A 26,570-nucleotide genomic window follows, 5' to 3' on the forward strand; every position below is an offset into this window, starting at 1 on the left:
TTCATATAATTGATAAATGTAAGAAGGCATGTGGAAACACACGCAATACATTTAAAAACAAAAGAAGAATCACTGGATCAGGTTACATACATGTTTGATTTTATGTTCGGACAAAAAGATTGCAACCAATTTGCAAGAAATTGGGAAATTTTGATTTTTTTTTTTTTTTTTTTTTTAAATTTTACCTTTTTCCTCCAAATTTCAAAATTGAAGCTTCCAATCCACGAGGGGGGTTTGGCTGAGGACCTAACCCATGGGAATAAAGGGATTGATGTGTCACGCTCTATCAGTTCAAGCTTTTAGAGCAAGTGATTAGTTGTCCTGCGTTAAAGTGGTATCGGAGTTGGAGGTCTCGTGTTCGAGACTCCTCACCGGGGGTGATTAATGCATGGTTATTTTCACACCGGGCTCGAGTGAGGTGGCCTGTGGGATGCAGGGGCACACTCGGGGTGGGCGACTTGTGAGGGGTGGTGGGTGTCTCATGTGAGGTGGAACCCATGTGATGTGGGGCTCACAAGGGGGGCCTAACCCATGGGTTGTGGGGCTTGGGCTATGAGATAAATGGATTGATTCGCCACACACTCTATCAGTTCGAGCTTTTAGAGGAAGTGGTTAGTTGTCCTTCATCAAGTAAGTCAAATTGAACTCTCCAAATCATGGGTACTAGCATAGATGTATCATGAACAAAAATTCTCTTATTTGATTGTTTGTTGATTGGATTGGTGGATATTTATTGGATAGTTAAAAATGAAAAAATATCAAATGGTCCTATTTCAATAGATAACTGTCCACTAATCAAAGGTTCAGATTGGTTGGTTCAGATTGTTCAACCAATCTAATTTTGGGACTGCATTAGTGACAGTGGGTTCACATCTCACTTGGTTTAATTCGAGTTAATGGATGCGATGTGTATAATTAGTAAGTTCCTGTATATGAAGCATTCCAATTTGAAACAAATGCAGTTTCAATTTGAGCCCTCTCTTGTCCAAATTGAAACAAATGCAATTTCAATTTGATTTGAGCCTGGTCTATAATCTTCTAGAAATAGATTACATCTCTCTCTCATGCATTGATGCATACAATTGTTCCATATAATGTCTTTCCTTCAAGTAAAAATTTCAATGATTGGACTCTCATTTACTGTTTCATTTGGAAATAGGATGCAGAATTCATTTCAGAAATGCCTCAACCCTCTGGAGCCATTTGTCTTGAGGATGAGAATGCAAACATTACATGGTGGGCAGGCGAGTCTCAGGGTGTAGAGGAGACAAATCTGGATGATGCGGATGACTCACTGTTGTGCAATGAAATACTCGATTTTCAACTTCCTTTTGAAGAATCGGAACTCAAACATGTTCCATATTTCCCAGATGTTGGTTGCAGCAGAATGAACACACATGAGAGAGAGACCAAGCCTGTTTGTGGAAGTTTGGACCTCGACAATATTGAAGTCGACACGCCACCAGATTTTCAACTTGCCGTAAGCTTCTTCCCCTTTTTTCAATCAAGCCATTGCTTTCCAAGAATAGAACTATTACATTTCAATTCGATTTTAAAGGAAAGATATAAATTTATTTATAGTCTCATTTGCATAATGCAGGATTTGCAATTTGGTTCTCAAGAAAGCATTATGAGTTGGTTGGATCGATTTTAGAGCGATGAAATTTGTATCTAATGCTTCTGCATATGGCAAGGAAGGCCATTTTTGTGTGCAGCGCTGGTGATGGAGTGTGTGTATATATGCGAGGCTTTGGCCTTTTGTGGAGACAGCCTAGTGAATGGGAATCGACAAATGCAACCCATGTATATATGGGGCAAAGGATGGTTCTGTTCCAAGAGCTTTCTTTAGTTTAGGAAATCCATAACTTTTCAGTCCCATGTTTAATGGAGTATTAAACCAGCACAACCTCCTTGTCTGTAGAAACAGTAAAGAGCATGTGGGTCTCAGCCATTTTGTGGAAGCTTTGTTTCTTTTTCTTTTTTTTTTTTCCTCGGGAAACTCACATTGTTATTTCATGACTAGCAGCTGGCATTTGAATTGGAAAAGTTGGGAGAACTGAAAATTGAAATATGGATTCATTCGGAGATGATCTAGTGTTTGGGTGTCAACTGGATGTACCTCACTTGGACAGTCCATTCAAACAATCTATACTGTCTATTGAATCAGGAGCACACTTCAAAGGCTACCATAGAAAATTTTTACCGATTAGGAAGATTTGGCCTCATTTTCTATAATCATGCGTTTTGAAAGCCATGGCTGGGATGTTTTCAATTGCCCAACATATGCTTTGGATGAGATGTTTACAATTGGCTAACAAATGTGATTCTTTAGAATCATAAGCAATCTATGATAGACGGATCAAATTTTTTTATTGGACCTATTTTTTCATAGATATTCTTGACCATTCATACTAAAGACCATTGATCAAGTAGTTCATATATGTAGAGTAGTGTGATGTTTGCATGGTAACCCACTAATGTTTGTTGAACCTAATGAACAGTCTAGATATGTGAATTGGACTGTTTTAAATGTCCCAATGCAATAGGGGCATTATAACTTAGTGCTATGAGAGAATTGGAGCATCTTTCATCTCAAATGATACGGTTAAGCAAATGCATTGGAAAAAGAGGCAACCAAGAAAATTTTGAAAGAATCCTTACCCTGGTATCCGAAGATTTGACATTGCCTTTTGAAAAGAATGTCTTGGAGAAGGTTGTTAGAATGCCTCAGGTCTCTACTTGTACCATGCATGCATTGGCCGTTTTTAGGAGTATAGCTGATAATACTCTATCAGCATATATTAAATAACATGTACAAAAGGGATTTAGTACATCTTATCATGATCTTCTTGAGTCATTGTAAGTTTGAATGTGCTAATGGCTAAGTCAAACGTCATGTACACACATTGATCCATAGTTCAAATGGTAGACTGAGTAAAGATAACCTCATTTCAACACTGAGGGCTTGGTATTGATTCCCAATTAGGGTGTGGCTACCAATGGGGTGTATGTACTAACGTGCTAACCAATAATAATAAGTCAAACCTCATGTACTACTACTTTGAAGCAATTCATAGATTTCAAAATTTTACATTCTTTCTTTAGGTCCTTTTTGTCCACATATTTCATTTCGTTGTATATATATTTTTTCATCTGTCAGAATTTCATAATGCAATCCTTATATATGTATTGAGTATAATTTGAAGTCTAAATTTGTGACAATGGACAAGATCATGTAGATTAAGTTGAATTTTGCAATAGGTGAAAGTCTCCTTGTAATCAATGCCTTTTTATTGTATGAAATCTTTAACAACTAACTATGACTTAGTTTAGTGTACTATCTGCCATTTTTTTTAATCTTAAGTATCCACAAGTTTTTAGACTTTATTCTTCATCATGGAGGTGATCTCCTTCTCCATAATAATTAATTAACCAAATTTAGAGACAATAATGCATCATGACAAGAATCAAGTTTATCATTGTTAATCGATGTAATAGTATGATTCACCATCAATATAAAAGTATTTTTGAGGAATCAATCTTCATTCTCTTAGACATAATTTGGGAGCCCGTTGAGGTGTACTCATTATGTTGACCAACTTTGGGAGCATCTCCATTGTGATAAGTGGAGGTACCACTCTTCGAAGATCCATCAAGGATTTTGAAAAGTTTTATCTAAAACTTTTGCTTCTTTCGGTTGAGATATCTATCTTCAATAAAGGTCACATCTCAAAATTCTTAGTTCATTCTTAACGGTCCTCGTGAACAAGAATGTATTCATTTGAGTACATGGAATATCTGATAAATACACACTTAATGATTTTTACTATTAAATTTACCTTTATGAGGAGCAGGCAACAAACATATCCCAAAAATCCCCATGGGCATAGGTTGGCTAGACAAATAATCATCCTAGTCTACACCTCACATGGGGACTTGGAAATTGATTTCAACGGGACTTTATTAAGAACATAGATGACTATAACCAATATGTTTCCTCATAATGTGTTCAAAATAATGGCATGCGTTGTCATTAATCAAATCATGTTCAATAGTGTCATGTTGTTATCTCTACAACTCTAATTTGTTGTGGAGTATAAGTCATGGTGTACTGCTGGGCAATGCTAATATTTTTGTAATATGATTTGAATGTTTTACATGTATATTTTCACCTCTATAACATCTAAAATTTTAATATTTTTCTTTATTTAATTCTTTACTTTAATTTTCTATATGAGAAAAAGTTTAAAAATGCGTAAATTTATTATAGCATCCTGGATGTTACCGTTTCAGCCTCAGTTCAACCCACTTTTTATGTTTCTTCCCTTACTTAATGTGAATACTTATTTAGTGAATAACATTTTACCTATGATGATTTTAGATATGAGTTTATATATATATATATATATATATATATATATATATATATATATATATATATATATATATATATATATATATATATATATATATATATGAAACATATTTTTACAACTCTTAAAAATCATTAGGTTTCCTAAAATTCTCAAATTAGAAATAATTACAAAAATGCAATTAACCCCAACCCTTGATTTCCGTATCAGATGGTTTTCATGATCCATTTGACTTGAAATTTGTCCCATGCCTATCTATCATAAATTAGCCGCACATAAAAAAAATCATCCATTGGATCATATTAGAAGTGATCCAATTGCCAAATCAGCCCCTTAAGCCTTGATTTTATTATCCATTGAGTGAGGAAAGTTTGTGGGTAGTCGTAGTAGAATATTTTCCTACATGTGAATGAATTACATTGCCTATTATATGGACCGAATATTGGATATGAGGCTTCACAATGATAAGCATTTTCTTAAGCACCAAGTTGTCCATTTTAAGCTTACCAAATCTTTCCAAATATGGACCTTTCAATTTACTGTCTTTCAACCATCAATTGCAACTCAAATTCGGACCACACCTTCACCTTATATGACTATAGGATCATACTATAACATCTCGAAAAAATCCGTACAAAGATCCGAGTACCACCTCAGGGAGAAATCACTAAGGACCGAATCCTTTAGAAATTAGACGAAAATTAATTAAGTACTAAACTGAATTAATTTGTAGATTAGCTTGAACTGCTTTCTATACGAACTGCAAGACCCAAAACCAACAGAATTGCTAACTCTACATTACCTAAAAACCTATGGTCAATCTCAAAACCCAGTTGCTCTCGAGAGCACATTGAAATTCCGTATCGGACCTGGACCGCGCGTCGAAAGTCCGATTACTGCGAAACTATACGATTATGACTGCCTTACTGGGCTTGACAACCATCTTGGGAATCAAGTCCAAATAGTATTCAGAAACGCACAACTTGAGCCCGGAGCGAAGTGTGTGAGAAACGTGAATATCTTTAGAAAACAAACTCAAACGTAAGTGAATTGGGCCGTTCACTTGCAGGCCAAACTTAAGGTTTCAGACCGTCAGAATCCGACCCAACTACACCCTCGGATTAGGGAAATTTCCCAACACATGTCAGTATACTTGTGGCCTCGATCGAGTAACGATGACCGTTGAACTGAAACGGGTCTACCGCAGTCGATCCATAAATTCGATCGGATTGAAATCTTAACCTGGCGTAGATCCATTGTAAGAGAACTTTCTCTGGACCGTATACAAGAAATGGGCCTTTAGATGAGCTCTGTTGGCCCGAATCGGCTACTATTTAGCTATAACCTAAGTATACCATGGCCCTAGGGCCATTGACATCAGTTCTGGGCCTATATAAGGGCCTTAACCCACCCCTCTCTCATTCCATACGATTTTCCAAAACCTTACGAGAGAGAAGAAAGAAAAGAGAAGGAGAAAGTGAGGGGAAGTGAGAGAGAGTTGTGGTTTGTTGCTGGGATTCGATCCCACAGCTCCATGTGCCGAATCATCCTGCTTGCATCAGTATACCGGAGATTTCGATTCCGTTTTTAGGTAAGAAAGCCTAACCCTAATCTGCTTTAGGTATCCAAGTAGAAGAATTGGCGAAATAGTTAACCTATTTCGTGATTCAGGTAGTCGTTGTGCTGTAGACGAAGGCATAGTGTTCAAACTGAGTTTAATACGAGTTTACAGATGAAAGGTGTGGACTATAAACATTTAGGTTATAGTTTTCAATGCTTTCAATGTCAGTAATGATTTATGACTGACTTGATTGCTATCACATATGCTTAGATGTGATGTTTTTCGCGTATTACATATATATATGAACTATGTTAAAATTAATGCATTCCATGTGTTTGTTGAAATGTTTGTATGAATATAGAATTATGATTTGTGCTTGCCATGATTGTTGTTTGAGAATACATGATTGTTGTACGTGTGGTAACTCCTTTGTGAAAGGATTTGCTACAATATACGTTATAACCAATTTATTACATGTATGTGATATGTGTAGTCTAAGTGTTTGATAAAATGCCTGAATGAGAAAATGCTTGCTGAATTGTAATTAATTAAAGTGTTGAGATATGATTCTCAATCCCCTTATCTATGATTATAATTTCCTTCATATAACCTATCTTACTACTACGTGATTTATGGATGAAATGCCTTTGTATGATAACATGTACACTATGTGTTTGTTAAAATGCTCAAATGAGGTTTATATTTGGATTGGTTGTCACATGCTGTCTTTGACTATCACATGTGAATGCTATTTCTTTGGAGTGTGATTGGGGCTACAATATAGTCCAGACAATCGGTAACGACTTTCAATCGAGTGGCTGAATCAGTTTAGCCACCACAGACACGATGGATGGATCTGAGTAGTACGTTGATTATAGGCAGTGGTTAGGCCACGAGGAGTGCGTATGCGCTCCATGTCGATTAATTCAACATATGCTCGTACCATTCGAGCTTGTCAAGTAACCCGATTGACCTAATGTATGTTACCATGATCTGTCAAGACTCATAAGCCGGGCATGGTGGTATGGGACACCGTAGTCGAGCTGTCAGCCTACGCTAAGGGGACGAGCCTCCCCTTAGTGTCCAGTGAGCAAACCAAACTCGTAAGCCGAATACGGTGGTATGGGACACTGTATTCGAGCTGTCGGCTTATGATCAAGTGACGAGCCTCTCATAATGACCTCGAGTATACACTAGGACTACGCTAAGGTGACGAGCCTTTCCGTAGTGACTTCGAGTATAAACTAGGCCTGCGCTGAGGTGACGAGCCTCTCCATAACGACCTGGAACTGTCATCGATGCGACTAACTAGGATTGATGACCCTAGATGGATCATTGTTTGGGTCAATGATATAAAGGGAGGTGCCTTAACTTTCTAATCCTACTGTATGAATAGGTCTAATTAAGAACTTGACTAATCACACACATGCACCGCATTGCATGTGCCTTTGGCGTTGGAGTTGAGCACAGCGGGAATGTTGCATGCCGCGATCGTGAGATAATGTCGCTAAGGGAGTGCACGCGAGGGCATACATCATTAATACATACCATCCTTGCATTAACAAGAGTACTTAGGAATGTTTGTTGTATTGCTTTATCATTACTACTTGACTGAATTGATAACATTTATCATTACTACTTGACTGAATTGATAACATGTTAACCTTTGCCTTATAGCTCCACTGAGTTGATCACTCACACCCACTCTGGGATGGTATTTTAAAACACCAACCAAACTCTGTTGTAGTTTCAGGTGATGTCGAGGCTTATAAGGTGGAGCCTGACTTCTACGACGACGAGGAGTTTTCCTACCTGCAACTCTCTGACGGGTCTATATAGACCTGGAGTTGCATCACCGGAGCTACAGGGATATGGATTAGATGACATTATACTATATCATTTTGTACATTTTGGAACTATACATGTAATTATTTAACCTGGTAACATTTATACTCTAGGGACTTACAATCACTTATATGCTCTATATATTTATCACGATCTTCCGCTTGCGTAATTTAACTGTCTCTGGAGTATGATATGCTGATTTGGTACATTCCCACTCATGTTTAATGCACTAATGTGGACAACATTTAATCATCATTATCTGTGTTGCATAAGTGATGCGTTGGAACTTGGGAGTTGAGCTTCTGCTAGACCCCCGATTTTCAGGGCATTACAAGTTGGTATCAGAGCATGATTTAGATTAAACTGGACCTGGGTTATAGACACACGATGCACATTGACATACTTTGAATTAAGAGGGAGCGATGAAACGTAGAAATGATCCTAGAATCCCAAGTTCCGCTCGACGGTGATCATATGACCATTGAAGCGAAACTAACCGTAGAAACGGGACCCGTATGCATCTATGATCATGTGAGTTGATCCCAATCCTTTTCCAGACCATCAATCGATGAGTTTAGATGATTATTCGGCGTATTCCACACTCAAATAACCCGAAGAGCGTGAATATGCGTGAGATCGGACCCGAAACGCCTTAAACGGACTCGGGGGCCTAAACAGTGCAAATTGGGGGGGATCCAAAGTGGACCCCACACGCATAAGGAACCCAGGGGGGATGCCAACTCCCCATCGGTAGGCCTCGCTGACCGCCGACAGCAGGGCTGTCGGGCCGCGCCGGGTAGGTCGGGCCGACTGATGTACACATTAGTGGGGCCTACGAAAATGTGTGGGACCCCTTATATCCATCATATTTGCTTCCTTTTCTTCATTCCTACCCCTCCAAGCTTTCCAAACCTCCAAAAATCCTATTTTTCTCTCTTAAATCCTGCCTCCATTCTTATATCTCCTTCATTTTCTTCATTCCATACACACCTCCCACCATTCCTTTCAAACCCACCTCCTATCTCCCTCATTTCCTTCCATTTGAGCACACAAACCCTCTTTTGTGTCTCGAAAATCTCAAAGTCCAACAATCCATCCTATCCCTCCATTTTATTTCACTTAAATGGCTCTTTTCGAGCTTGTGGCGGTGATTTTCTCCATTTCCACACTTCTTTCCCTCATATGGAAGAAGAGGGCTTCCACGGATGAAGTTGAGCCTAGCCGCCCTACCCGTTTGAGGAGGTAGAGGCGCCGATGAAAGTTCAAGCGTCGATCGAGAGATCAGGACGAAGCGGGATCTCGATCCCCAGCTTCCTCTCGAGAGAGCTCTACTGGCGGATATGGCATATGGAAGATTTCAAGGCCGTAGGGTTCTCTTTGAAGCACACATGGACAAGAAACTATTTGGGCTTTATCCGGCGATGGATCTCTTATTGGACGCTGGTTGGGGTCGCATATTTGAGGGCAAGTCTCATGTGAATGTGAGCACTGTCCGAGCCTTCTACGCCCATCTACGAGACCCACTGCTGGAGCCTCTATAGTTCTCTATCCCCGTGAGAAGGCGAGAAGCCATTGTTAACGTGGACCTAATAGCCCGGATCATGGGGATGCCGCGTGGGGAGGTTCATGCTAGCGAGAAGAACCTCAGGAGTGAGCGTGAAAAGGATCGCCGCACGCGATTTCTTTATGGCCGACTGGTCCACTGGAATCCAAGCAATTGCCTCTTGGCGTCCAAGATGACTCCTGACTTCCGCTTGCTCCACCACATCTTCACACATAACGTGTATCCTAGGTGGATTAATTGCAGCGAAAGCACGCGTCTAATGGTAGACTTCCTATACCAATCTGGGCAAGGAGACAAGCTGTGTCTGCCTACTTATGTCTTACTACAGATAGTTCAGACCACGCACTCTCCTAGGATAACCATCTCACTCCCATTCGTCCGACTTATATGCAAGCTTGCTCGTGAATTCAGCTACAAACTTGGCTCAGAAAGGCTTGCGTTGATCCATTTCATCAACGACACCACTCTCAACAACATAAATATTGGGCTGCGACAACGTCAAGCCCAGCTCGATGAGAGTGAGGATGAGACGGAAAGTGATGAAGAAGGCGGAGATGAGATAGAGGAAGAGAGTGAAGAAGAGGAAGTGTAGGAAGAGGAAGAAGAGGAAGGGTAGGAAGAGGAAGAAGAGGAGGCCCAAGACTCTGACGAGGGCTCTCCTCCTACCACACATGAGCACCATAATGATCGGCCTGCTATAGAAGCCTGCTTGGCTCAGATTGAAGAGGGCCAGGCTACCCTGCGACAGGAGGTCAGTGAGACTCGGGCCAAGTTTGAAGAGGGTCAGGCCTCCATGAAACAGAAATTCAAAAAGGTGTCTTATACCTTAAAGGCTATCCTATGTTTCCTACAGGACAAGGGTGCTCCTCCTCCATCACCAAATTCTGACGGCTAGTCCTATGCTGTAGTCGTCTTTGGGTTTTCTTTGTTTTCCTGTTTCCTGTGTTATGGCCTTGATAGGCTTAGTAGTAGGGTAGGTTTGATGGTGTGTTTGGTGTTTAAGGCTTTGATTAGGTTAGCTCACATGCGTTTTCTGTCATGATTCATGTAAAGCTATATCTCATGTATTGTGACAAATTTTGTTAAATGAAATATGTGCAGCTCCTTTGTTATGGAATGTGTAGAATGCTTGACAAATTGAGTATTGCTATGCTAAATCTTACACGCGTTGCACCCTATGTTGTATATAGGGAGTTCCACCTAAGGCCACACAGAGTACGGCACGTCTTACACTTGGCGACTCGGTTGACGGGGCACCTCCCCTAAGCAATAGCCATATGGACCCCAGTTTGGGCCCGAATCACGAGACTATGCCAAATTCTCAACCGGCCACTGCCCCACAAATGGGTTGACACCTTTTGCACCACCGGTTCCTGAGCAGAACTGTGTGTCTACTTTGACTCCTCACATGCCTCAGGCGGCTTCTCCCCTTGATAGGCTGGAGCAGATGATGCTCTTATACAGCAGCAGCAAATTTGGACCACTATTGCTGGGGCCCTTGCCCAAAACATGAGCATGGTTCCGCCTGCACCATCTGTGCACCCTGCTGGGAATGTTGGTGCCGACGGCTTATTCGAGCGATTTCAGTGCTTCCGACCTCCCACTTTTGTGGGTGCTCACAGACCCGTGGAGGCCGAGTATTGGCTTGACCACATCTCTAAGATGCTAAGGCCGCTGTACTGCACTAAAGCAGAGCAGGTTGAGTTAGTCACATACATGTTTGAGAAGGAGGCCAACCTCTGGTGGGATAGCATCCTACGAACGGTGCCTGCTGCGTATGTATGGACATGGGAGGCTTTTGAGACATGCTTCCACAAGAAGTATTTTCCTCTTACCTACCATAATGAGAAGGAGGGAGAGTTCCTTTACCTCCGACAAGGAGGGATGATAGTGGCAGAATACGAGAATAGGTTCACAGAACTGGGCAGATATGCTCCTTTGATCCTAGCGAACGAGCCAATGAAGATGCGGCAATTTTCTGAGGGTTTGCGGCCTGAGATCTACTCGAAGATGTGTTTTGTTGGCATTAATAATTATGTTGAGCTAGTGAGCATGTCCCTGCCAGCTGAGCAGGACAAGGATAGGCTATCCGGTACATGTGCACCTATGATTCTTAGGCCTCGACTAGACTTGTCGAGCCGACCGTTTCTCGGCAAAAGGCCTCGTACAGATTCTCCTCCTCGGCTTACGGCTTCACTAACACAGCCGAGACGACCTGATATATGGTGCACCTACTTTAGAGGTCGAGCCATGCTGACACCTACTGTTTCACCAGGATGAGGGACAACGGCTTCATGCCTCAGAGGATCAACTGGCAGATGCTACCAGTATCTCAACTCCACCTCTACGTTCTGTATTGCCTGCACAACCTTCTTACAGGCCACTTAGACCTCAATCTAGGCCGCCTCATCGACCTATGACATCACAGCCAAACCGTTCTCAATAGGAGTGAGTACATGCACTTGCAGTTGAAGCATCTGAGTCAGCAACTATAGTGCCTTTAGCCTTCGAGGTCACTACCGACATCAAGGTACACCCGTATTTCTATTGGTGGACACCGGGTCCACTATTTCGATGATATCATGTTCTACGGTCAAGTGCTTAGGGCTGAATATGACCCCTATGGTTAGGGTGAGAGTTATCATGGCAGTAGGAACTTTTACAGATGCTACTAAGTTGTGTGAGGGTTGCTTGATAGATTTAGGGAGCAGAACGATATGTATTGACCTGATTGTCACCACGTTATACCATTATGACGTCATCCTCGACATGGATTGGCTTACTGAAATGAGGGTCGAGATTAACTGCGAGACCCGACTGGTGACAGCACACAGACCCGAAAACACGACCTTAACATTTCCCGTTAGGTTAGTTGCACCTTCCGAGTCCTTTGCTATTCTGCCCTATTGAAAGATCATAATGGTCCGGCACTTGGAAACACGCCCGTAGTCCAGGACTTCTGGGAAGTGTTTAAGATGATACCTGGATTATCTTCTCAGCGCGAGATCGATTTTACTATTGACTTGGTGCCTGGTGCGACACCCTTTTCCTTACCCACGTATCGCAGCCTCCGTGTGAAATGGAGGAATTGATGAGACAGATTGATGACCTGTTGGATTCAAGTTTCATACGGCCCAGTGTGTCTCCTTGGGGAGCACCCGTGCTGTTTGTGAAGAAGAAAGATAGTTCGCTGCGATTGTGTATTGATTATCATAGGTTAAACCGGGTGATGATGAAGAACAAGTATCATTTGCCCAAGATAGACGATGTGTTCGACCAGTTGAAAGGGGCACAGTATTTCTCGAAGATTGACTTATAGTCAGGGTATCACCAGTTACACGTCAGGGATAAGGACGTGCAGAAGACAGCTTTCAGAACTAGTTTTGGCACTACGAGTTCCTTATGATGTCGTTTGGACTCACTAACGCACCCACTATGTTCATGGACCTGGTGAATCGGGTGTTTCGGCCGTACCTGTACTGATTCGTCATCGTATTTATAGATGACATCCTGATATATTTCAAGAGTCGGGAGGATCACGAGGAGCACCTGCGAGCAGTCTTTGATACTCTCAGGAAGAACCAGTTGTTTGCGCAGTACATAAAGTGTCACTTTTAGAAGGAAAAGGTTAAGTTCCTGGGACATGTGGTGTCCAAGGAAGGAATAGCTGTGGACCTCGCTAAGGTGACTGCAGTTCAGGACTGGGACCAGGCCGGTTCGGTTACAGAAGTGAGGAGTTTTCTTGGCCTGGAAGATTACTACCGTCAATTTATTAAGGACTTTTTCAAGATATCCAGACCATTGTCTCAGCTGACTCGGAAGGATCTTAAGTTTGCCTGGAATGAGAAGGCAGAAGCAGCCTTCTAGGAACTGAAGGACAAGTTGACATCCACCCCTATGCTAGTATTGCCAGAACAAGGGGTCAAGTATACGATATACACTGACGCATCTCGTGTTGGTTTGGGTTGTGTTCTGATGCAGAAGGACAGGGTTATTGCCTATGCATCACGACAGTTGAGGAAACACGAGGAAAACTACCTTACACACGACATGGAGTTAACTGTCGTCATCTTTACATTGAAGCTCTGGAGACATTACCTCTATGGAGAGGAGTTTGAGCTCTTTCGCAACCACAAGAGCCTTAGGTACATATTCACACAGAGGGACCTGAATATGAGGCAGCGACGATGGATGGAAACCTTGAAGGACTTCAAATTCAGGGTCTCCTACCATCCTGGCAAGGTTAACCTTATGGCAGATGCGTTGAGCTGCAAGAAGACTATAACATTTGCAGCTCCGTTAATGATCGATGAATGGAATATGGTCGAGTTTTTACGAGACTTCGAGCAGAAGCTTATGGCAGAGGAGCTGTTCAAGAGCGTTGCATACGTTCGTGTGCAGCCACTCATTGATGACAGGATTATTACGGCTTAGAAAGACGAACTATTGGCCAAGATGAGAGAGTAAGTGAGCGACAGTGAAGACTTGGAATGGAGAGTTGGTACGGATGGGGGTTTACGTTATCGTGGCCACCTATGCGTCCCAAACCTTCATGACTTGAGAAAGGAAGTTCTTGAAGCTGCTCACAATTCGAAGATGGCGATGCATCCTGGTAGTACGAAGATGTATCGAGACATGAAGAGGTTGTACTGGTGGGACAACATGAATGCCCACATAGCAGATTATGTGTCCCATTATCTCACGTGCTAGGAGGTTAAGGCCGAACATCGCCGACCTCCCAGTTTACTTTAGCCTATGCCCATAGTAGAATGGAAATGCAATTTCATCTCTATAGATTTTATCTCAGGATTACCGAAGACAAAGAAGGGATATGATTCCATTTCGGTAATCGTGGACCAGTTGATGAAATCGGCTCATTTTCTTCCTATTAGAGTCTCAAACTGTGGAGATGATTTGGCCAGGTTGTACATCAAAGAGATAGTACGTCTGCATGGAGTTCCTATGGAGATCGTGTCGGACCGAGACACGTGATTCACATCTATTTTCTGGACTCGTATCCAGGAAGTGATGGGTGTGAAACTGAAGTTCAATACCGCGTTCCACCCACAGATGGTGGGTAGACGGAATGGGTGAATCAGGTGTTGGAAGATATACTGCGAGTTGTGTGCTTGATTTCAAGGACAGTTGGGATGACTGTCTTCCTTATGATAAGTTCGCTTATAACAACAGCTTTCAGGCTAGTATTGGCATGGCTCCCTACGAAGCACTGTATGGGCGTCCGTGTAGAGCACCGCATTGCTGGGCAAAGGTTGGCGAGAAGAGTTTGAGTAGCCCAGAGTTAGTACAGGCGACCTCAGAGAAGATTGACATTATCAGGCGTCGACTTCTGACAGCACAGATCAGAAAGAAGAGTTACGCCGATACGAGGCAGCGACCGCTAAAGTTCGAGGTTGGGGACCATGTATTCTTGAAGGTCTCCCCCATGAAAGGAATCCTTCGGTTTGGCAAGAAGGGGAACCTCACGCCACGATTCATTGGCCCATTCCAGATACTAGACCAAGTGGGTGTGATAGCGTACCGCCTTGCTTTGTCCACACCACTCGCAGGCATGCATAACATATTTCATGTATCAATGTTGAAGAAATATGTTCCTGACCCTTCCCACATTATCAGATGGGAATATCTACAGTTGAGTGAGGATGCTACTTATGTACTATGACCGATGTGGATTCTAGATAGGAAGGAACAGGTGTTGCATAGTAAGGTTATCCCGCTTGTGAAGGTGCTATGGACACACCACACTGAGGAAGAGGTTACTTGGGAAACATAAGCCAAGATCCACAAGAACTACCCTCAGATTCTCAAGGAGTACGAAAAGGTACTAATTTTCAGGATGAAATTTTTCTTTAAGGGGGGTAGATTGTAACGTCTCAGAAAAATTCGTACAAAGACCCGAGTACCACCTCAGGCGGAAATCACTAAGGACCGAATTCTTTAGAAATTAGACAAAAATTAATTAAGTACTATTAATTTATAGATTAGCTTGAACTGCTTTCTATATGAACTGCAAGACCCAAAACCAGCAGAATTGCTAACTCTACATTACTTAAAAACTTAGGGTCAATCTCAAAACCTAGTTGCTCTCGGGAGCACATTGAAACTCTGTATCGGACCTGGACCATGCGTCGAAAGTCTGATTACCGTGAAACTATATGATTATGACCTCCTTACTGGGCTTGACAATCATCTCGGGAATCAAGTCCAAATAGTATCTACAAACGCATAACTTGAGCCCAGAGCGAAGTGTGTGAGAAACATGAATATTTTTAGAAAACAGACTCAAACTTAAGTGAATTGGGCCTTTCGCTTGCAGGCTAAACTTAAGGTTTCAGACCGTCAGAATCTGACCTAACTACACCCTCGGATCAGGAAAATTTCCCAACACATGTCAGTGTACTTGTGGCCCTGATCGAGTAACGATGATCGTTGAACTGAAATTGGTCCACTGCGGCCGATCCATAAATTCGATCAGACCGAAATCTTAACCTGGCGTAGATCTATTGTCAGGGAACTTTCTCCAGACCGTATGCAGGAAATGGGCCTCCAAATGAGCTTCGTTGGCCCGAATTAGCTACTCTTTGGCTATAACCTAAGTATACCATGGTCGTGGGGCCATTGACATCAGTTCTGGGCCTATATAAGGGCCTTAACCCACCCCTCTCCTATTCCATACGATTTTCCAAAACCCTAAGAGAGAGAAGAGAGAAAAGAGAAGGAGAAAGTGAGGAGAAGTGAGAGAGAGTTGTGGTCTGTTGCTGGGATTCGATCCCACCGCTCCACATGCTAAATCATCCTGCCTGCATCGCTATAACGGCGATTTTGATTCCATTTTTAGGTAAGAAACCCTAACCCTAATCTGCTTTAGGTATCCAAGTAGAAGAATCAGCAAAATAGCTAACTTATTTTGTGATTCAAGTAGCCGTTGTGCCGTAGACGAAGGCATAGTGTTCGAACTGAGTTCGATATGAGTTTACCGACGAAAGGTGCAGACTATAAACGTTTAGGTTATGGTTTTCAAGGCTTTCATTGTCAGTAATGATTTATGACTGACTTGATTGCTATCACATATGTTTAGATGCGATGTTTTCCGCGTATTACATATATATATGAACTATGTTGAAATTAATGCATTCCATGCGTTTGTTGAAATGTTTGTATGAATATGGAATTATAATTTGTACTTGCCATGATTGTTGTTTGAGAATACATGATTGTCGTGTATGTGGCAACTCCTTTGTGAAAGGATTTGCTACAATATACGTTATAACCAATTTATTACATGTATGTGATATGGGTAGTTTAAGTGTTTGATAAAATGCCTGAATGAAAAAATGCTTGCTGAAATGTAATTAATTAGGGTGTTGAGATATGATTCTCAATCCCCTTATCTATGATTATAATTTCCTTCATATAACCTATCTTACTACTATGTGATTTATGGATGAAATGCCTTTGTATGATAACATGTACACTATGTGTTTGTTAAAATGCTCAAATGAGGTTTATATTTGGATTGGTTGTCACATGCTGTCTTTGACTATCACATATGAATGCTATTGCTTTGAAGTGTGATTAGGGCTACGATGTAGTCCAGGCAATCGGTAACGACTTCCAATCGAGTGGCTGAATCAGTTTAGCCACCACGGACACGTTCGATGAATTTGAGTTGTACGTTGATTATAGGCAGTGGTTAGGCCACGAGGAGTGCATATGCGCTCCATGTCGATTAATTCAACATACGCTCGTACTAGTCGAGCTTGTCAAGTAATCCGATTAACCTAATGTATGTTCACCATATATAGATACTACTGATTGAATATAAGGTACCAACTTACCAGTAAAAATCTCGTTTAACCTTGGTACCATGATCCGCCAAGACTCATGAGCCGGGCATGGTGGTATGGGACACCGTGATCAAGCTGTCGGCCTACACTGGGGTGACGAGCCTCTCCGTAGTGTCCAATGAGTAAACCAAACTCGTGAGCCGAATACGGTAGTATGAGACACTGTATTCGAGCTGTCGGCCTACGATCAGGTGACAAGCCTCACGTAGTGACCTCGAGTATACACTAGGACTACGTTAAGGTGATGAGCCTTTTCCTAGTGACTTCGAGTATAAACTAGGCCTGCGCTGAGGTGATGAGCCTCTCCTTAGCGACCTGGAACTGCCATCGTATACGACTAACTAGGATTGATGACCTTAGATGGATCATTATTTGGGTTAATAATATAAAGGGAGGTACCTTAGCTTTCCAATCCTGATATATGAATAGGTTTAATTAAGAACTTGACTAATCACGCGCATGCACCACGTTGCATGTGCCTTTGGTGTTAGAGTTGAGCACAGCAGGAATGTTGCATGCCGCGATCGTGAGATGTTGTCGCTAAGGGAGTGCAGGCGAGGGCATACATCATTAAGACATACCATCCTTGCATTTACTAGAGTACTTGGGAATGTTTGTTGTATTGCTTTATGATTACTGCTTGACTGAATTGATAACATGTTAACCTTTACCTTATAGCTCCACTGAGTTGATCACTCACTCCCACTCTGGGACGGTATTTTAAAGCACCAACCAGACTTTGTTGTAGTTTCAGGTGATGTCGAGGCTTACAAGGCGGAGCCTGACTTCTACAACGACGAGGAGGAGTTCTCCTACCTGCAACTCTCTGGCAGGTCTATGTAGACCTGGAGTTGCGTCACCGGGGCTAAAGGGATATGGATTAGATGACATTACACTTTATCATTTTGTACATTTTGGAACTATACATGTAATTATTTAACCTGGTGACATTCATACTCTGGAGACTTACAATCACTTATATGGGCTATATATTTATCACAGTCTTCCGCTTGCGTAATTTAACTATCTCTGGAGTATGATATGTTGATTTGGTACAATCCCACTCATGTTTAATGCACTAATACGGACAGCATTTAATCATCATTATCTATGTTGCATAAGTGATGCGCTGGAACTCGGAAGTTGAGCTTCTACTCGACCCCTGATTTTCAGGGTGTTACACATACAAAATTTTGACCCCAATCTGTGATCCTATACTATTGAATGATAATCGCCTTAAAGCCATTTTCTTCATTTTGGCGCGATAGGTTATATTTCAAATTTAGACCTTTTCTATCATTGATGAACCACCAAATTTTGTTCAATTGTTTGCTTATCATGACTACACATTTTTCCCAAATCTGGACGCGAATCATCAAGCGTGGACTGTTAATGGAGATGAAGTCCATTTTGGCATCCATCAGTTATTTTTCAAGATCGGTATATCTAAGTTTCGGATCACTAAAAAAGTTGTGTATCCTAACACTATTCCTCAACTTAGACATGATGAATGGATTAAAATATAAAAAAGATCGTCGGAGAATGAAAATTTTGAGTGTCCCAATAAGAGTGGGATGAGGTGTACACACATACCCTTATAAAACAAGAGGCGCACACCCCTCTCTGTTCCCTCATGTGCACGCCCCAAATCCCAAACCCCTCACATTTGAGAGAGAGAGAGAGAGACGCCCAAGCCAAGGTGGACGCCCTCCCTTGATTCATCTTTTTCCCCGCATGTGTGACTCCTCCCTCCTTTCTCATAGATGCTATGGTTCGTGTTGCCTCCTTCTCCATCAAAGTTCTACCGAGGGTTTTCATCATAGGTTAAGGTGAGGAATCCCTTAAAACTTAGACACAATTCTAGAATAGGTTTTCATAAATCTACATCTAGATTCTGTCAATTATTTATTATTTATTTTAATTACATAATCCTTGATTAATTTTCTATTTAAACATGATTTATTGCTGTAAATTGTGTGATGGATGTTAGATTTCATGTTTTGATGTGATTTGATGAAGGTTTGAATCATGTTTATGCCCAAATCCAAACTATGTAGTGTGGGGTACCTAAACTATATAGAATTGATGTTGGTAGCCTAACCTAGATAAGGCGTGTGACCTTATTGACCCTATATTGATGTCACATGATGGAGGTTTTCATGGAATCATGTAGGTCAATGAGTTAACTCATTGAATTGAGCTAACCTACTAATACTACATTGGTGCGCCCACTAGGGTTGGACATTTGGACCATATATGAAGTAGTTTTGGTTTGGTTAGTGAATTATAATGTTTGTACATATTGTGATGATATGTAATATGAAAATATCATGATAATATGTTGCTGGAATTTTTGTGAATATTCAACATGATGTATATTGGGACATTTGGAATTGGAATCATGTATGTGAACATGAATACGTGGAAACTATGTTGAAACTATGCTTGGGAGTTTCGCTCTACATCTTATTTAGTCAGGGAGCCTTCATCATTTAAGTGTAAAAGTTTATCAATTACATGTGATATGTGTCGTCAAGTTCAGGTGAGCCCCATTGATAGTCAAAGACTCAACAAGACTTGAAGACTTAAAGACTTGCAAAAATCAAAGTGTGAAGATAAGTAAATTGATTGTGGCTTGGTACCTTACCTCAAAACCAAATACTCCTAGCCCTTTCTTGACCCAAAAATCCAATTGAAGATGTCTCAATCCTATAGGAAAACCTTAAAAATGCATCTTCAAAAAGCCTAAGATAGAATGATTTGAAAAAACATAATTTCAGGCATGTACGGTCGCACCGAATCCACCTTCGGTCCAACCAAAATAGATCACAACAGGATAGCAAGCGAACATGCTAATTCGGTTGCAACCGAATGACAAGTTCAGTCCGATTGAAGGTTATGTTCAGTCATACCAAAATTTACAAAAATACGATAGCAAGTGAACTAATAAATTCAGTTGTAAGCGAATGCAAATTCAGTCCGACCAAATGTACCAAAATCTGTTCATCAACCATTGAGGTTTTTCATGCTTAATTTGGTGTGACCAAAGGTAAAATCGATCTGATCGACAATTAGCCATTTTCTAACTGTTTTCACCTATACAATCATTCTATAAAGCTGATCTTTAGGCATCTAAGCTCAGGAGTGAGAAATCCATAGAGCCTTAAGATAGTGTTATTCCGTTGTTAAAATCCCTCATCCCAATCTCCTTTCCTCATGGAGTTCATTATTTAATTCCTATGATTAAGAACATTCATTGAACATTCAAAGCTCAGATTGAAACATGAACTCCAACATTCATTAATTCCCTAACCCCGATCTTTAATGGAAAATATTTTGTGTTAAAGGGCATTAAATGTTAGTCCTTAGGTATCCTAACTTGTACATCCCTCACCTTGAATTAGGTTCTCCTACCCTTTTTCCCTTACCTCAGCACTACAAAGGTACATCAACTTCAATTTTGTGGGTCAGGGGAGTTGAAGAAGAAGCTTTCATGATAGATGAAGCTCTTCAACAAAGCGTGTTCATGGGGCTCATCCACTTTGAGTAAGAAAGTTATTTTTTAGTACATTTTTTCTGGAAACTGATTCTTATGTAGAGTTGGAATTCAAAGTTTGATCAACTGAACTCGCTAAGTCCTTGTGTATGCCTTCGACAGAGCATATGTGTCTCATCCTTGTGTAGGACATCTTGTTGAGTTGGAGATCCAAACTCAATAAGACATTGTGTAGGCCATTGACGGATGCAAATGTAGGTTATAAATGTTTGTGGTAAATCTGATTTAAAATTGTTAATGCAAAAATCTAGTTAGCCCTCCTTTAATCTTCGAATACTTGCACAAAGAAGAAATAAGGAAGACCCTGGCTAATGCAGGGGACCCTCCTATGCCAAAGTCAGGAATCTGGGTCTAGTAGAGTAGAGATTGTTTAGGGCTAGAGATTGTGTGCGTGTTGTAGATAGATTTGGATCCCTAACGTATGGGAGTCTCTCAAGATCCTTGGCGGGGATCTTCGGATTATGAGCTTATCGCGGATTAACTTCCGTGATATTTGGAAAGAACTTCGGACCGCTCCTTTAGATAAGGTCGGATTGCTCCCTCGGGTAAGGTCGAATTGCAGATCCAAATAAGGTCGGATGCGAGTCGGGAACCGAGGTGGATTTGCCTGGCCGTCGGATAAGGTCGGGCGATAAAAGTAACAGTGCATAAGGTCGGATAAGCTCATCCTCGCCTACCGACCAGACCTTTCATTAATAAAGAACGTCCTTGTAATGTTCAATTTCTGTAACCTTTAACTTCTTCATGAGTCTTGATAGCCTCTTTGGGTATCCCTCGGAGAGTTCGTTTTGAGTCATGTCGACCTTGATCGTGCCGACCTAGGTCGTACTGACCTTCCTCCTTAATCGGGCGGCCAGGTTTCATGTCCTTTTTTGCACATTGGAGCATACCAGGTCCCGACCTGACCTGCTTTTATAGGTCGATCCATTTTCCCCCATAACAGTAAGCCCCCTGCTTTGAATTGGTGAAACAAGCTTGAGAAGTAGGTCAGGCGTAGTCAAGTCGGGTCATTCCATCATTAATGTTGAATAAGGCGGTAGGCGCGAGAATCAAGACATATTAGCAATCATGATACAACACCATCGAGGTGGCATGTCATGGCTCGAGGTCACGTAATCTGTCAGGCCACCTTTTCGGTGCCAGGCCAATAAGGAGGTGACACTTGGCTTGTCCTTGGGGACGCACTATGTGTCGAGACGGGGGAGTTGAGGAGGCGTTGTACGGCCACGCATTAATGAGGGACATTTAATGCCCGTACATATGGCCTCCCTATAAAAGGGAAGCCCTAACCCTCGAGCGGGCTCATTTGCTTCTTCCTGCCTCCGACTTGCTCCAACCTTGGCGGTAGGCGATTTCCGGCAACTATACTACATTAGGCTCCAATGACCTCCTATCTCCGGTGTGCTCCATCACCAATCTCCCCTCCATTCCTTTTATCTTCTTTTCTGTACAACGGTTTTTTGGTGTTCTTGGGCTGACTGTCATGCCAAAAACTTCAAGTTCTCAGGAGGGGACCTCAGGTGTTAATGGCGGGGAGGATGATCTACGTCCCATGTCGAACCCACCATCTCCTCTGAGGATGATGAGTGACGTCGAGTTTCGGGCGTCATAGGCATCGTGAGTACTCGAGAGATCCCTGGTGGAGCAACCAATTGAAATAGAGGAGGATTTCCCTGTGGAAGAAGGGCTCATCAGGTCCTCGCCAAAGGAGTAGGAGGAGGAGGTGAAAGGACCCGTAGAGTCCATCTTTAGGGAGGCCGACCTTGTGAGGATTAAGTCGGGGTATCACATACCTGACTCGGTGGTACTTTGAGCTCCCTCACCGGGCAAGCTTCCCAATAACCCCTCCTGGGGAGAGGTGGCCATTTTTTAGGTTGCCCTCCAGTGCTGCCTCAAGCTCCCTCTCTAAAAGATAATAAGACGGATGCTTGTGCATCTGGGGTTGGCTCCAGGACAGCTGATCCCCAATGTGTGGAGAGCATTGGTCAGATGTTTTGTCTTCTGGTCCGAGCTTGACTAGCCTGAGCTGACCGTGGATGAATTCCTCCATCTATACGAAGTGAAATCTAACCCTCTACATAAAGGCTAATATTACTTCTCTTCTTGGCGGGGAACCGGGAAGGCCTTGGTCACGGACGTTCCGACCTCTAATATAAATTGGAAGAACAAATGGTTTTGGGCTTCGGGAGATTGGGAAGTGTTAGGAATAACCGGGCTTCGCTGATGGGTCTTGACTTCCTTCTCTGATCTAGGTCGGTATCGTCCAGACTTAGTTCATCTCTCCTTTTTTTTCTTACTTGGTCATCTTTGGTACTTTGAATTGGTCGTATACACTTGTTTTTTGTAGTTATTCCCAAGTTTCCTTCCGTGCTTAGGCCTGAAGCTATTGCTCGGACTGGTGGATCAAGGTCAGTAGAGGCCGTGTTGAGATCTTGGAGGAAGCTCCTCCAACTCGAGCTCTTGCTTAAGTCAGGTCTTGACTCCGAACTAATGGGTATAAGTCTTGGCTGATCTTGGGACTTAGCACCCTTCATGAATTCGTTGCTAACTTTTTATTTTCGTCAGTGTAGACATGCCTGAAGCTCGGCTCGTGAAGTGTAAGGCACCCCCTCTTGGGGATGTGGCCCCAAAGAAGAAGAAGACTTCCAAGAGCAAGGGGAAGGTCGGCCCTTTGTCCTCGGCGGTCGTAGAGGTTGCAGCGAGGCACCGACCTCAGTGCCCATCACCACTGCTTCTGAAAAGGTTGCTGGGACGACTTCACTTGGGGAGGCTCGTCCTGTGGAGCTCCAGGAGGCAACGAAGACCTCTGCTGAGCTTCCTATGCCCCAAGCGAGAGGTTTGTTGGTCGGCGGTGGAGAGAGTTAAGGTGCTCTTACATCAGCAAGAAGGGCTTTGGAGCACCTTCTGCCTTGGGTGGAGTGTCATGTCCCCGACGCCGAGTTCACCCATTGGCTAAATGCGCCGCCGGAAGGAACCATCGGCCAATTGGTAAAGATCTTCTTCGGGGTAAGTTAATCTCAAGTCGTTGTTGCTTCTCTCTTGTCTTGTCCTGATATTTCTATTATCTTTTTGGAATTTCTCCCCTTGCTTGCTAAACGTATATCATGAGCTTTTGCATCTACAGGAGGAAGTGAGGGAAGCAGAAATGGGGCTGCTGCAGAAAGGGGTAGAAGCCGAGCGATCTCCTCTCGAGGCCAAGCAACTTCACTCTGTCATGGAGACGTAGGCAACAGAGTCGACGGCCGAGCTGGAGGCAACTAAGAAACTGCTTACCGAAGCTTTAAAGAGGGCGGCATGGTGGAAGGCTGATAATGTCGAGCTGAAGTGCACCTTGGAAGTGAAGCTCAAAGAGGCCCAGGAAACTATCTCTTCAGCTCGAGTAGCCGTTGTTGAGGAGTTCATGTCCTCTGAGTTGTTCTTGGAGGACAAGGACACTTTGTATAGTGCTAGCTACGAGAAGTGTCTCGAGGATGTGAATGGAGCACATCCGGAGCTCGATCTCTTGGCCTTTGAGGAGGCTGACTCTGACTCTGAGGCACCTCCTGAGGAAGCATCCACCGAGCAGCCCCTCGAGACTTAGCAGTCAGTTCCCTATATATATATTTTGTTTCCTTTTTGTAGACCTGATGTAATATGCTCCTCGGAGTCCTATCAATATACTCAAATTTTTAGCATTTCATTCATGTATAAAATTTTCTAAGTAGGAAGGTCGACACCTTAGTCGTTATAGTCGTAGAAGATCTGACCCTTTTTTCAAGGATCGATCAACTGGTTAGGGCTTTCTCCTCCTTGTATTAAGGGGAGCCCTTAGTAGCTCTCTTCGTAGGTCAGATACGCAAATTTAGGCGGTGATTGTATTATATGGCCTAATCTCTTGTTGGAGAGTCAGCTCATTAATAAGGGTTATTCTTCCCAATATTGTGGGGAGCCCTTAGTAGATATCCAGTAGATGATTATTTGTAGATACAAAAGTAGAAAGTAGACTATGGAATTTTATTGTAATAGTTCCAACGCGAACTATACATAGTAGATTTCGTACTCCAGGCAGGTCGGCCCTCTATGCATAGTAGATTTTGAGGTACTTGGCGCTCCATGGATGTGGCGGGAGTCGGCCTTCCAAGTCTTCAAGTCAATACGATCCAGGTCGCCTGTGCTCGTTACCACGTAGGGCCCTTCCCAGTTCGGTCCTAAGGTTCCCGAGCTGGGTTCCTTGTTGTTTTGAAAGGTTCTGCGGAGAACCAGGTCTCCAACTTGGAACCTCCTTGTCTTCACCCTGGAATTGTAAAAACAGGTGACCTGTTTTTGCCGAATTGCAATCATGACCCGTGCTTGCTCTTTTCTTTCCTCGATGAGATCGAGGTTTAGCGCCATTAGTTTGGCATTTTGTTGTTCATCGTAAGAGTGAGTCCGAGCAGTCGAAAGTCCAATTTCAACCGGGGTAACGACTTCGGCGCCAAAGGTTAGGGAAAATGGAGTCTCCCTTGTTGTTATTCGAGCAGTAGTTCAGTATGCCCAGAGAACGTGGGAGAGCTCTTCAGCTCATGACCCTTTGGCCTTTTCAAGCTTCATTCGGAGATGATTTTTAATAATCTTATTGACCGCCTCGAACTTTCTGTTGGCCTGTGGATGGCGTGGCGACGAATAAACATTATGGATCCTGAGGTTCTTGAACATACCTCAGAACTGCTTATTGTCTAATTTCTTTCCATTATTTGAAATGATCGCGCGAGGGATCCCATACCTACACACGATGTTCTTTCAGATGAAATCCGTGACCTTTTGCTCAGTAATCTTCGCCAGGGGCTCGGCCTCGGTCCATTTTGTGAAATAATCGACTACGACAATTGCAAACTTGGTCTGCCCTTTGTCGGTCAGCAGGGGGCCGATGATGTCGATTCCCTATTAAGCGAACGACCATGGTCCGATCATAGGGGTTAGCTGTTTGGGTGGTTGTCAGGGTATTGCTGCAAACTGCTAACATTTGTCACATTTCCGGACGTATTGCCATGCGTCTGTCTGGATGGTCAGCGAAAAGTACCCCTGTCGAATGACCTTGTGAGCCAAGGCTCGACCGCTAGAGTGATTCCCTTAAATGCCTTAGTGGATCTATTTTAGGATGTACTTAGCTTCCTTAGATCGGAGGCATCTAAGATAAGGAAGAAAGAATCCCTTTTTGTACAAGACATCCCCGACCATGGTGTAACGAGCTGCTTTAATTCGAAGTCTACATGCTTCGTGCGGTCTTGGGGCAGCTTGCCCTCCTTGAGGAAGTCAATCATCGGATCCATCCAGGTCGACTCTAAATTTATCGGAAGGATTGTAGTTGGGTCGGATTTGTTGATGCTTTGCTCGGTAAGGAACTTGATTGGAATCGACCTCGGGATGTCATCCTCGGCTGCAGTAGCTAACTTTGCCAACATGTCAGCTTTAGAGTTTTTTACTCCAGGAATTAGGTCGACCTTACACTTCTGGAAACTACTGATTAGCTCTCTGGCTTTTAATAGATATGCTTTCATGTGTCCTTTTTGGCCTGATACTCGTCGGCTATCTAATTGACAATGAGTTGTGAGTCACTGTAAACTTTAAAGTGCTGAGCTCCCATGGCGACCGCCAACCTAATCCCGGCTAGTAGCTCTTTGTACTCTATTATGTTGTTTGATGCTCAGAATCCAAATCTTAAGGCATATTGTACGCATGCGTGGTCTGGGCTTTCGAGAACTATACCGGCCCTGCTGGCTTTAGAATTGGATGAGCCATCGACATACAACGTCTACGTCGGATTTGATTGGAGGTCGGTTTGGATTGA

General features: G+C 42.7%; 1 protein-coding gene across 2 annotated transcripts in view; it reads left to right on the forward strand.

The window, feature by feature from the left end:
• Positions 1 to 2,087, forward strand: part of LOC131246101 (SUPPRESSOR OF GAMMA RESPONSE 1-like) — an 83,621-nt gene extending 81,534 nt beyond the window's left edge. For both annotated transcript variants that reach the window (XM_058245969.1, XM_058245968.1), the window contains 2 exons: positions 1,160 to 1,480; positions 1,601 to 2,087. In XM_058245969.1, coding sequence (XP_058101952.1) covers positions 1,160 to 1,480; positions 1,601 to 1,654 — 375 coding nt within the window. In that variant the 3' untranslated portion in view covers positions 1,655 to 2,087. The remainder of the gene's footprint in view (positions 1 to 1,159; positions 1,481 to 1,600) is intronic.
• The last annotated feature ends 24,483 nt before the right edge of the window (positions 2,088 to 26,570 follow it).

Source organism: Magnolia sinica, chromosome 5, assembly GCF_029962835.1.
Source record: "Magnolia sinica isolate HGM2019 chromosome 5, MsV1, whole genome shotgun sequence".
NCBI lineage: Eukaryota > Viridiplantae > Streptophyta > Magnoliopsida > Magnoliales > Magnoliaceae > Magnolia > Magnolia sinica.